The sequence below is a fragment of the Teleopsis dalmanni genome, chromosome 1, assembly GCF_002237135.1.
Source record: "Teleopsis dalmanni isolate 2A chromosome 1, ASM223713v2, whole genome shotgun sequence".
Lineage (NCBI taxonomy): Eukaryota > Metazoa > Arthropoda > Insecta > Diptera > Diopsidae > Teleopsis > Teleopsis dalmanni.
The window spans coordinates 198,621,643-198,636,081 of NC_051846.1; the positions used below are offsets into that span (position 1 = coordinate 198,621,643).

At 26.6% G+C, this 14,439-nt stretch overlaps 1 protein-coding gene across 1 annotated transcript; it reads right to left on the reverse strand.

The window, feature by feature from the left end:
- Positions 1–6,334: 6,334 nt before the first annotated feature.
- LOC119667036 lies at positions 6,335–12,344 on the reverse strand. Its single transcript, XM_038076317.1, has 3 exons — positions 11,988–12,344; positions 10,081–10,227; positions 6,335–6,984 (listed from the first exon to the last, which is right to left on the reverse strand). The coding sequence occupies exons 1-3, from the start codon at positions 12,342–12,344 to the stop codon at positions 6,340–6,342; spliced, it is 1,149 nt and encodes a 382-aa protein (XP_037932245.1). The 3' UTR covers positions 6,335–6,339.
- Positions 12,345–14,439: the final 2,095 nt, after the last annotated feature.

Genomic DNA, 14,439 nt, shown 5'->3' on the forward strand with positions numbered 1-14,439 from the left:
TAGTCATTTTAAGGAAACATTGATATCGCCACATGTAAATTATGGCAAAAACGGCATTATTACTTAACTTTTAACTTGATTTATTTTCAAAAAATTATGTTGTTATAAATATATATATTATATATATATCGATACAAGTTCGATGCCTAGTACTTGCAGTCTCAAAAAATTATTTACGAATAATTAAATACAAGAATTATTTCGAAGATCACTGAGGATGGGTATTTGGCAATATTCGAAAAAGTGTGGGCAGGCAGCCAAAAATTAATTAAAATAATATAAAATGAATTTTTGTTGCTATAGTTCACTACTGTTCGAAAAGCCTCTTTATTATAATTATATATATATATATATTGATTACATTGCGTTATATTTCTTTTACTTCAGTTATAAGTAGGTATGAAACACAATTATTGAATAACAAAAATAAATTTCATTACGTATTTTTTTGTTTTGTTTTTTTGGAATTATAATATTATTAAATACTACTATTCTTGTCATTTTCAGTCTTTTCATTTTTATGAACAATTATTCAACGAGAATTTATATGCCATACCGTTTCAAAATTAAGTAATATAATATTTAATATGGTTTTAATTAGTTTAATGTCATGTTTTTACATAATACATATATATACATACCTGTACCTGTTTTACTTTATTTTAATTTTAATATCAAAACTATATTTTAGAGTTATTTTTTACTCTTCCCGACCAGTACGCATATTTACACGAGTATCTTTTATTTTATTTTATTATATTTTCTGAATGCTAATAAAAAATGAAGACATTAAAGCGACGACTTCAGTACAAGTTCAATGTGAGCATTTATGAATCCAGTTTTAATTACGATTTAAGGCTTACGTTATATACCAACTGTGGATACTAAGTGTAAGATAAGCTTATATAAGTAAAACAGAAACTTACTTAAACGCAAATGCGTAAGCGTTTAATTCTAAAACTCCGAAATGGTAAGTTGTAGTTCAACGACATTTTTATGTGCACTTTGGGTGCTCTTAAAAAACAATTTAAATGTGTTGAAAAATTATATAATTTTATTACAATAAAGTTATGCCTTATGCCAAACAAAAGCAGGCAGGTTGTGAGAAAATAATTTAAAAATTTACACGTGAAAGAAAACTACCAAAACTAGTTTAATAAAATAACATTTTTACCCTTTCCTCTCAAGACTTTTATTGCTCAGTCACTTCTACGTTGATATCTTTTTTTGTTTATTAAAATCATTAAAACCTTTCAAATCCTTTCAATTTAATCATTTTGTCATATTATCAGTTTTATAATCAAGAGATGGAATTTTGTTAAAAATGTAGAAATTATTTACTGTTAAGTCGGTACATAAAAAGGATCATGTCTAAAGTGCTAAATACCAAATACGAGAACATAATCGCATATTAAAATAAAAAACAAAAGGGAACAATATTTTTATTGTTTCATTAACAGCGCTTGTTTTGGAATGTGTTATCCTTAAAAAAGATGTAGACATTTTAATCTTTTACTTTAATTGTGCTAAGACTAAAATGAAATTTCGAGACAATGCTCTAGCGACTAAGCCGAGAATACCACACTACAAAGTTGGTCATAATTGCAGGATCAACCTGAGGTACATCCACGTATAATACACATATTTATCACAGGCGAAATGTAAAAAGTCCTGAGCGACACTTGACACTTCACTTGTACAGGTCAAAACGTTCAAGTTTGTGTCAGTTAAATTCTACAGGTATAGATAGCAATTTAAACTAGCTGTGCCCAAAGGATCGTAAAATTGTCGTTTGGCTATTCAAAAGCAATATTCTGTCATACATAAAAATCAACGAATGTAATCAATAAACGGCTTAAGGCGTATAGCACAAACCAAGGCATTTCCTGCCAATGGTCCCAAACTGACCATCTTTTGTCTGACAAATAAATCTTCTTAATCCTGTTGCTATGATTGTTGCCAGTATACACAACTTTGTTTTCTTAAGGTTTGTACAGAGATGAATGGCAACAAATATGCATGCACTCCTACAAAGGAGTTCAAAGCCTAAAACTGAAACCTCTAAAAATAATAATATATAATAAAATACTTTATTTAACTGCGGCATCTATTGTAATTCTATGCACACATCCTGTACGTAATCCTTTTGCATAAAACAAATAACATAAAGAAAATGCAAAAAATAAAAAAGGATCTTCTGCCAGTGTAAGGCTATTTTCTACTTTACAGTTAATCTCCTAATATTTTTAATCGCCAATCAGAGGTGCACAATAGAGCCTAACTTCACAATTCATAAACTTCACATTCTGTTGGCTTAACTTGTGGCTTAAATTTCATTTCAAAGATACACGTACACGCATGCCAATTCTAAATCTGCACTTACACTCCATAATTTGAGATTTTTAACACCAAAAACACAGAAAACACAGAAAACTGAAGCCAAGAAGAGAAAAGCATTAAGCGGCAAATTTGCGTAAAGCTGTAAATCTGCTTACAGCAAACAAACTCGACTTAAAATAACAATTAGTTGCGATTTAAACGATTCAATTTTAAAAAATCGGCTCAAGTAATCTAAACATTGGTATTTCCGAGGCAAACAAGTGCTCTTCAGACTTAGCACTTGACCAACCGCTATTATGGACCGCTTAGCCAAGCAACTTCGTTTGTACAACTGCCATTAATCTGTACAATCTGCTATTAGCCGTTTTTGTACAAATTCGTTTAATATTCGCCTCGCCATTCAGTTGCTTACCTAATTATCGACTCGATTGTCGATTTTCGATTGTATCTACGCTACTGCGAGTAATTGGCAGTGGTAAATAAACATGCGACGCAATGCTATTGAACCTATGAATGATAACGTATTGACACCTTTAATGAATGTACGTGTATCACTAACCCAATTAGGTATCGACAGTTCTACGTACAAATTATGCGTAATCTTCACGTCACCAACTTTATCTTATCTCTACGAAAAGTGTTAGCGCAACGCTGTATAGTTTAGGTCTTCCGCATGCTGACTATGCTTCTATATACTTTGGACTTAAATCTAGCGCATGCCTTCCAATCGAAGAAGGAAATAAATCATGCTGTTTAAGCGGAAAACGACGTCATGAAATATTACAATATATCTTCAATATTTTTAAATCGAAGTTAATAAATTTAAGTTTAGCGGGCAAGGAAAGTTAACCCTGAACTTCAGTGAAAGATATAAAAAAATATTCGTATAAGTTTTAAATACCATATGACGAACTATTTACATTGGCAACGAAATTAGGGTATACCTTTTATCTAATGTGAATCACTAATAATTATGGATTGAGCTATCATAAAATGTATGTTTGTTCAATGAACTATGTATGAAATTATATATTGATTAATGTTAAATACTTACTTTACTTATCATGAATTTACAATATATTTAAAGCACACGAAATTTAGAGCTTATAATGTATGATAATTTAATTATTTTTATATATAGTTGCAGCGGTCTTGATAAGAGCATTTGATGGCAACAACAAGTTACGTTCTGTTCTGATCTGTAAGAAGCATGATGCCGATTTCCATCTTTGCGGGCACAATCTACAATGTAATGCAAACGTTGCCAGATCTGCGACCTCCAATCCATGATTTTATTTAAGAAAACTTTTCGCAAAAATTAAAGCTTCCTCCAGAAGCGTGTAGACTACCAAACGACACTACCATTCTCTGATCGCGATCTTCACAGGTATCTGTGACTTCTATACAAATCTATTACTATACGATTATTTAAAGATTTCCGCAACATAATTTATTTTTACAAAACTAATATAACATATATGACCTCTACCATTAAATACACATCAGCAACATTCTCTAAAGCTAGTGCTTCCATAGCTTGCGATAAGTTTTCAAAGAAAAATTCATTAAAATTTTCTATCATATTATTTTTTTTATTAAAGAGAAATATCTCAGTTCAGTAAAATAAAAACTAAAAACACTCAAAAAATATCGGCAAGAAAAATATAGATTTCTGAACATGTTTCCTGAAAAATATTTTATGTTGAAGTCAAAATATGGAACCAAAGAAAACTAAATATCTATATACTATTTTAAGTTTTTTTTGTTAACATTTAATTTTTAGCAAAATTTGACCAATTAGTCCAATATAACTCAATAATAGTAACTTCTTGAGAATCATCCAAATTCCAGAACAGTACCTTTCTGAACCAATCTTATTGCTTAACTATATTAATAAAAACATCTATAAGCCACTGAATGAGTTGATATACCAAAATTCTTACAATTTTACTTCAAATGCCATTTGAACACAGAATTATGAAGTATTTGATACATATCACAAGCAATTACAGAAAACTTCTGAAATTTAGTCTCTTAAATTCTCTAAACTTTTTTCGTTTACACGTATTTTCGTATTTATGATGTGAGTTAGATTTTTGTATACATACCTGTCTTGGATGTTATAGTAGCAGTCTGCAGAACTCTTTCAACCACGTTGAATTGATCCTCAGATCCTCAGATAATATTGATATTCCTTAATAATATGAATATTTTTATAATGGATTTTGGACCGATGTCAGACGACATCGTGAACGTCAGACGATTACATGTTGTACTACTAAAGTCTAATTCTCATACTACTGATCTTAATAAATACATATTGCACTGAAGTTTCTTAAACCGTTAAAGTTTTTTAAGATAACATCCCTAATAATATGAGAAACTTAAAAAGCAATGTAGGTATAGTAAAAACTGATAACTCATTAAACTGTTATATAAAATTTAAATTTAATGATTTAAGACTAATTGAAACTAATAAACAAATGTAAAATGCACTTTAAGCGTAGGTTTTCCAGTTAATTTTCCGGAAAACAATTCTTATCGTATTTAAAAAGAGCTGGCCAATAAAAAAAGATATTTTCAATAATATTTCCTTCATTCTTAGAGCTACAGCAATAATTATCAATGTCCTAACATCATTAACACTTCTTTTATGGAGCGAATTTCTTAGGCAATTAGGTCTTTAGCTTTTCTACAGAGATGTCCAACGTTAGAATTAAAAATATCGTGTGTTTTATAAGAACCGAAAAATGGTACTATAAGTAAAAGAGTTAAAGTCCCGGGTTAAGCAGTGTTATCACAATAGGCCTGTAGGATTTAAGGATATATGTCAACTAGACTAACTGTCATGGAGTCACTATATTTCTTTTTTATTTAAAAGGTATCACCTTTCTCATTGCATTTGGATCACCAGATTTTTTTTCCATTTTGGAAAGGTCGACAGATGTCTGCACATCCTTCTATTTTGTATTAAATCCAGACACGACCAAAAAAAGAAATAAATATATTTACAACATCTAACCAGAAGAAGGACTTTTATATTAATAAACCGCGAAATGGCTTAAAGTTCTCCTTCTGGTTTCCACAGAATGTAAAGTGATTTGAATTCTTAAACGAAAACCTATTGTTGGATTTCTAAATAGCCTCACATTGTGAACGTTAACTTGGGTTAACCTTCTAATATATAAGTTTATACTTATAAATAAAAAGTTTTAGATATTTTTAAATATTCTTTTTATTTGATGCAAATTGATTTAAATTAATTTACAAATCATGGAGTTCAATACAAAAATCTTTAAACATATATTTAAGTTAAGACATACAAAACATTCGATATAATACAATAGTATAAACGTACAAAAAGATATTTATCTTACTTAAACTAGTAAACTATTTTATAAAAGCACACTTACAACTGTCAATTTTATCACAGATGGGGATATTCTCTTATGTATATCTACATAACTTTTAATTATCTGATAATTAATAATAAAATATTTGATGCGGGTTGTTGATATAATGAATTACAAGTACTTAAACGAATACTTCAATTAACGAAGATTTAACATATTATAATTACAATAGGTATTAATATATTCATAAGCTTATTATAGGAACCAGTAAAGTCATGATAGAGACAGCACTTAAGGCCAATGTAGCGAGATAACATTAATGTATCTGTGCTGTAGTGAGATTACTTAGCACTTGTTTGACTAGAATTATTTTTCAATGAAATTCAATGAAAACGAAAGTGAAAATGATAAGACAAAACGATATTTTGAAATCATTTCTATATATGGTAAATGGAATAAATAATATACTGAATTCATGGAGTAACCTAAGGAATGATACTGCTATCATATTAAGAGATAAAACTTGAATTGCTAACCTAACTTATTGTCTTTTAAATATACACATATACATACATAGGACTCAATACAATAATATTATAATTTACAATTATAAATTTATGATGATTCTAAACGATGCAATTTGCATTTACAGTTGCTGTGTTTCGATAATCGTTCGATTGGTGGCATTACTGACTGTACTCACTGTAGACGTCATGCCCAAACGTTTCTGCTTCTTAGTACGTTTATTTTGATTTCGGCGTTTATTTTTATTTTTACGTTTATTATTCTTGCCTTTATTTTTTCCTTTATTCTGTGCTTTTCTAATACCAGTGGTTTGCTTTTCAATTTCGTTAAATTCCTTCCGATTGTCCTGCAATGCGAATTGTCCTTTACGTCGGGTAGACTTGCTTAAAACTTTCCACATCGTATGCAGAAATTCATAGAAGTAGTATTTTACAAATTGTAGGTCAATGGAGTCCGCTTCATGTACTTCGTTTGGTTGATTCTCCAAACGACGTTTGGTGTGCAACTTAAGTCGCTTATTCATCTGTTCCCGGGTGATATGCTGCTGCAGTCCATTGCCATGTGAATTGTAGCTGCGCGTATCGTTGACGGCAAACTCCAGTTCGCAGAGCATGTTGAGTGAACTAATCAGTAACTTTTTCAGTTCCCGTGAGGTTGGACTTTCATATTGCGATTTGGAATGATCCCATTTGAGTTGTACACGACGCAAATATGCAAGGGAACCGACAAATGTTTGCATGTTGCGGTACCACCGTTTAAGGGCGATCTGTAATTAAAGAGAATAGAATAGGTTTATTAGATTTTTATTACTTTAAATTCTATTAAATTCAAAAAAAAACGAACACAAGTTAAAATAGAAAATATTAATACACATATAAGAAATTGAATTTAATTTAAATGTTGAGTAAACAGACAAGAGTGTTTGAGTTGGATTTAGTTTTAAATTACTATTTATGATTCTACATTAAGACCGAAAAGTTTTCGGAAATTCTCATTTAAAATTCGCGCGCTGTATATTTTTCGATATTTTAATTTATGTAGTTTGGCAGCACTGTCCTTAATTACTATGCCAAAAATGAGCGCGATCTGTCAGACAGTTCGTTTACGGCAGCTGTTGAAACCAGTTCACCTCAGTAGGGCGTTGCGAAAAAAACAATGGAAAAAAATATTGAACAAAGAGTTTGCATCAAATTTTGTGTTTCGAACGAAATTTCGTGTGCAGAATCGTTGCGAATGCTACAAAAGGCTTATGGGGAATCAGTTTTATCGAAAACTCAAGTTTATGAGTGGTACAAAGCCTTCCAGGACGGTCGTACGACCGTCGAAGACATTTCGCAACGCACTACTGAGGTGAACTGGTTTCAACAGCTGCCGTAAACGAACTGTCTGACAGATCGAGCTCATTTTTGGCATAGTAATTAAGGACAGTGCTGCCAAACTACATAAACTTAAAATATCGAAAAATATACAGCGCGCGAATTTTAAATGAGAATTTCCGAAAACTTTTCAGTCTTAATGTATGAAATATGATCTTAAAAGATGCAACAAAAAACAAACTATCTTAACCTGCTTAATAGACATAATGTGCTGTCTTGATGGAGGTGACACCGTGATGGAAGCAAACACAGTGCTATACTTAAAGCTTTCCCAAATGACTTTTGTAGGAACTGATATGACAAGCTGGAGAATAATACGATTTAACATTTATCTGTAACTATGTAAAATGAAAGAACTTTCCTAGTTGTCTTCTCTACTAGAATTTCTCTCTGAGAAATAGACAAAATTGATTTTTCTTCCCTTTTATTGTTTACGAAACTCTTTAGTTAGTTTCGTAGAGAAAGGTAAAGGATTCCTTGAATGCAAGGTCGTGCTGTCACAATAAGCCAATAGTAGGTAGGCACCTACTTAAACAATATTACATATTAATATTACATATTAACTTAAAATTAATTAAATGTTTTTGTCTCAAAAAGCTGTAATAGATAATGATAAGGTGATGAGATTGTTTAAAATTCTATACTAGAACAATTTACAAAACTATTCTGTTTTGAGCTTTGATTGTCTCTCTTTTCTTTATTTCATTAATAAATTATTTTTCGAATTACACTATTTATTATCTGTATTTTATTGCACTTTTACTGATAAGATTAAAAATTAAAAAAATATATTGATAAGAAAGTTGAAAAAGTGCACAATTAGCTTCAAATTGGTGCTAAACTGTCTGATATATTGTTAAATATACCTACAATCCATAAAAATCAAACGAAATTTTATTAAAATGAAGCAGATATTAGTATAACAGAAGAAATGGCAAATCTATGGACTACGTATATATGAATACACATGATTTAAGCATGTGACCCGATGCAATATGAAAACAGAATTATTAACTTATAAGTACTGTAATATTATTACTTATGTAATAAAGTGATAAATAGTAATCAATAAGAATGAAAGTTGAACTGTTGGAACTACTTTCATATGACTACTGCAAAATAAATTTAGTGATTAGATTGCTTCCAATAAAAGCGAATTTGTTAGATTTTGTAATAAATTTAAAAAAAGTCAAATTATACAGAATAATCACTACACATATATTTTACATATTTTTTTTTTATCTTAAATTATTTTGTTTTTCTCGTATAATAAATACTTGTTTAAAAGACATTGCATATAACAGTTTAAATTAATAACTGTTATGTATCATACAGTACTGTTAGCAAATAGTAAGTGTAGAACGTAACTTAACAGAACGTAAGAGCATTATGCCTGTACTGACTACTAGGTGATTAAGAACTATCAACAACATAAAAATAAATATTATTTTAATAGTTTTATTAAAATTGAACAACATTATTGCTAATGAATTCCTGGCTCTATTTTTTTCATTATTCCACTTTTTCCTAAATATTTATAATTACTATACTAAATACTCAAAAGTTTAGTATTTTGCTGTTGTGTTGATTATTGATTTAATGTAAATAAAAGTTAACTACAGCTTTTTAGTTTATTAGTAGTATTAATTTACTCTCTTGGAATATAACATATGAATATTTTTTGTATCTTGAGTTAGCTTAAGTAACCACTATTCGACAAAAACAACAATTAACTAAATTAATGTATCACACTAATAACTTCACTAACATTTTTTAATTAAGAAAAAAAAATTATAAATTAGCCTAGGTTATGTAAAGTAACAAATATGTATAATCATTTTAAAATCGTCATAAACTGCATGACTTGCAAAAATTTTTTTATATATTTAACATAAGCAAAATAATAATATTTTCGCAAGTGTATTTAAGCGTTTTGGCATGTAATGAGGCCTTAAAAAAAGTCAGTAGTAATGACTAATCTATTTGTTTTTGTCGAGTTAATCGTCAGCAAATTTAAATTATTTGTTGTTAATATTATCATTTTCTCAATTAGTTAAATGAATTCAACAAACCGTGTCGATATCAAAAATATAAAGTGAAAATAAGTTAAAAAACTAGCAAAAAAACCAGAGCACTTAATGTGTTTTGATTCTCACGGTTAAAATTAAAGCTACACTGTAAGAAAAAAACAGCATAACTAATTTTTTGGTACTTATAAGCTACAGAATATCCAAAAATATGCTGTGGTATAGCTTTCAGGTTTTATTTATTTTCTAAACTATTACAAATATATATATATATATACAAATATCTGTCACAGTAGTTAAAATATTTTTGAAATTTTTGCGAATATTTTTCAGTGTAACGATTTTTAATGAACAAATTTTCGTAATGGCATTTCCGTAGCAAAACGGAAATTCCTAACCAACTTTAAATTAACGTTAAATAAACATTATTTATAAAATTGAATTTATAGCTTTACTTACACTGGAGTTCATTTTCAATTTCGGTAAAAATTTATAGGTATCATTATAGAGAAACCAGATATTGATATTATTAATGTCAATATCTTGCTGGCTGCCTTTTAATGTGTTGTATTCCTTGTCAGCTGCCTCCTCTAACATTCTGTACACCTAAAAATAAATGTTAACAAAAATTATGTTATTAGAAGAAGATAATTAAATGTGCAGAATAATTAGTTTAGGGAAGTTTAATATTAACAAATTGATTTTAATTAATCAAATTTTCATTTATTTAATTTATTTTTAATCCATTTTATTGTATATAATTCTCGTCGCTTTTCATTAATCGATTTTATTTATTTATTTTTCTTATTTTATATAATATAAGTAAATATTTTTTATAAAAATTATTAAATAAAATAAAACAATTAAAATAAATTTTTAATTTATTTCACTAAATAAAATATAATATCACTGCTTCGATTTCATTATTTATTTTGTTTTCTATTATTTTATTTTACTTTACTTATATTTTAATTTAATTTGTTTTATGTTATTTTATCTTACTTTGATTTTATTTTATTTTGTTTTATGTTATTTTATTTTACTTTTTATTTTATTTTATCTTATTTGATTTTATTTCATTTTTATGTAAAGTTTTGCATAGTTTTGTAAGTTGCATTTAGTTATAAGAAAATATTAAGAATACACTCAGACCAACGTCCAAAAATCGAAACTTTTAAGACCATCGCTAACTTTTAACAAAACTTAAATTGATCTTTAAGCAGTCACCCATAATGGTGACTGGATTAGATTAAATTACGAACTCGAACACTATTTCTTGTATTGTTGTTGTTATTTGCTGTATCAGCATTGATGGTATTGATGTGGTACTAAATGTCTAGCATGGCACGGTAGCAGACCCAATATGGTCACCAGTTTTATAGTGGGGTTCTTTGCAACTAGTTACCACAAGTATTAATTATTCACCTATACAGATTGTTCCGTATCCCTCCTATACAAAGCCTATTTAAGCTCAAATAATGACTGGATATGATATGATATCCATGGCTGTGATAGCCTCAAAAAAGTAAGTACCTATAATATTATTTTTCTAAATAACATATAGATTTATTTGTTAGCTTGTTTTTTTCTTTTGTAATTTATTTAAATATAATATTATTATATTATATATTATTTTATTATTATAATATATTTATATTATATATATATATATATTGTTTATTATTGTATTATTGTTTATATTATATTGTTTTAATTATTTATAAATCCATTTATAGTTTAAATAGTTTATTTTTTGACATATCTTTATTCAATTTATATGTTTTTTCTTATGCACTTCGTTTAATTATATTGACGTAAGTTAACATTTTTTTACCAATTAGTTTATATATAGTATATTTTATATATATATTTTTTTATATTTAATATTATTTATATTTATATATAATATCAATATTTTTTTTTTTGGATTTTTTTGGATGACATTTTCAAGCAATTTATATTTTTTATTTTTTATTTATTTTTTTTTTTATTTTTTCAATTTAAATTTGTTAATTTGTTTATTAATTATTTATTATTATAATAATAATTTATTTATTAATATATTAATTTATTTTATTTCATAATTTAATATTTGTAATGTATGAACTTCTTTTAAAATGTCTCTTTTATAAATTTCATCAATTTTATTATTTAATTTATTAACTATATATTGTTTTATATTCATATAGAGTATAACATTTTACAGTTTAGAGTGAATATAGTTATATATATATTTAAATTTTTTTTTTGTATAAATCTTATCTCATTTGCTTTGTTTAATAATTATTGTTTTATATATATAATCATATAAACTATAACATTTTTTAGTTTATAGTAAGTATGACTATATTGAACTCAGTACATACCTCTTTCTTATTTCTGCGCTTAAAACGTAGCCCAGAGGCGTTAGGATTGAAGGAGCCACCACAAGGATTTAGCCATTCCTCCTCATTGGATAACTTATACCAATTACTGTCACGTTTACTGTGACGCTTGCGCAAACGTGACGTGTAACTGCCGATTGGCTTGTGGTGCATTAACAGCGATTGAATTCCTGTTAAATTACTGAGCGCTGCTTTGTTTGTTATTAAAGTTGATTTTTTGGCAATTGCAGCTTTTGTCGATGTTTCTGTTATTTCAGTAGTCGCCGGCTGCTTGCGCGCTTGTGGTGCTGAAGTTGTGGGTGCAGCGAATGTTTTAGATATGGTCGCTGTTATTAACATAATTAGTAATAAATTACGAGTTGCCAGTTTTAGTGCCTGGTGTGCCTTAAGGATTCTACTGCATTGCCGTAGTAGTGACCGCACGTGACTCTGACGTGGGTGGTTTTTGGTATACTTTAATTCGCTTTGGTACTCCGTTTTGCTATTTTTTTTGATTGCAAATAATTTGCAACCAGCTGAAAATAAGGAAATAAATTCATTATAATAATGTGGATCCAACTATTCATAAACTACTTATATTAAATTTATATCATATATTAAATAAATTTTAAGAACGCTAAAAAACTAAAATCTTAAATCGATTAATATAATAATATAAGAAATTATATTATAAATATAAATTGTTATATACTATATATTTATTACATTATATATTTATGAATGTATGTATTTTCATATTCTTTGTGTATTGCAATAATATTATTCATATTAGAAAAAAATATTTAACCATCAATTTTAATCATAATTTTTACGAAATATATATAAAAAGTAGCTAAACTATATAGCTTTTCAATAGAAAAATATTACAAAAACTGTGAGACTTTGTTATAATGTACGTCGCACTTCTCTGAAATGAGAAATTTTTACAAACTTACAAAAGATAACACTTTAACTTTATAGTAGTAAAAACGGTTTTTAATAGGAAAAGAAATTGACTTTCAGTGAAAATAATCAATTTTAATTGCTTGAAGTTTTATATCTCTCTAATCAGTTAGAGTTTAAGTTATATATTAGGTTTAGCACAATTATCTGAGAAGTCGCAGTGTATCTATGTGCCATATAGTAATGAGAAATTTATATACCACAATGATTTTTACTTTATAGCTATATTTTCATATCGTTTATATATTTAGCTATTTTTTATGTTTTATAATGTAAAGCAACGACTCAAACGGAAAGTATTTTTTACTTTCTATTATTATTATAAAACTTTAAAATTTTAATTTTAAAATTATATTCTAAAAAAAACTAAAAATAAATCACTTGAAAGTTGGAAGGTAATTAGTGCAATAATTATAAATTTCTTATATCTGAAATGAATTTCGTTGACATTTAAAACTAAAAATAGTACATAGTCATCATAATAGGATCTTCCAAAATATAAAATTAAACACTGACTATGATATAAACAAATAATACAAATATAAGTTTATTACATTATATTAGTGATAAATTTATGTGTATTATATTATTAAGAAAAATATAATAATTTTTTACTAAAATGGTTATTAAAATTTTAATTTAAATAATAAATTTAAATTTTGTACTTGAAATATATTAAGTTCCTTTCAAGGATAATTTCATATAAAATTTTTAGATTACATAAATTTTAATTTTTAAGTTTATATTTATTTTATTTTTAATTTTGTTATATTACGAACATTAAAAACAATATAAAGATCATCAAGAAAATATTGAAAACCATTGAAAACTAAATATGTTTTCATATTTAAATTTGGTTTATTTTTAAGTTTTTGCTTATATAATAAAAAAATTATATAATATTGATAAATATATTGGAATAATTTTTAAATGGTTTCATTTTAATAAAAAATGTTTTTTATTTTTAAATTTAGATTTATTTTTTAGATTGTATTATTAAACACTTTTAAAAATAAACACAAATAATATCATTAAGATACTGGGTATTATTTTTTATAGACAGTCGTTAATTTCAAATTTTTAACCGCAATAAAATTATAAAAAATATATTGAAATGATTTTATTTAGATAAAAGAGTATGTTTCAATATTAAGTTTTTAATTTTACATTTTGATTTATAAATTTAATTAATTCTTTTAATTTTGGTATAAATGAAAAGGTTTAAATATATTAAAAAGTAATATCATTTCGTTTTAAATATTTAAATATAAAATATTTAAAATTACTATAAATATTTAATATTTAAATATTTCTTATTTTCAAATTTTTAATTTTTGTTTTAAACTATATTTTACTGGAAATGAAATCACCAAATATTAATAAATATTTTAAAATAGCTGTATTTAGATTAAGTACATATGTTACTTTAATTTTAAAAATAAAACTTGAAATTTTAATTTTAAATTTATTTATATACATTTACTTTCGAACC

Excerpts from the sequence above, each read along its gene's own strand:
- LOC119667036 (XM_038076317.1), bottom strand. The coding sequence starts at position 12,344 with ATGTTAATAACAGCGACCATATCTAAAACATTCGCTGCACCCACAACT. Across the intron at positions 10,228-11,987 it reads AGCGCAGAAATAAGAAAGAG|GTGTACAGAATGTTAGAGGA; the intron begins GTATGTACTGAG and ends ATTTATTTTTAG. Across the intron at positions 6,985-10,080 it reads AATTGAAAATGAACTCCAGT|ATCGCCCTTAAACGGTGGTA; the intron begins GTAAGTAAAGCT and ends CTTTAATTACAG.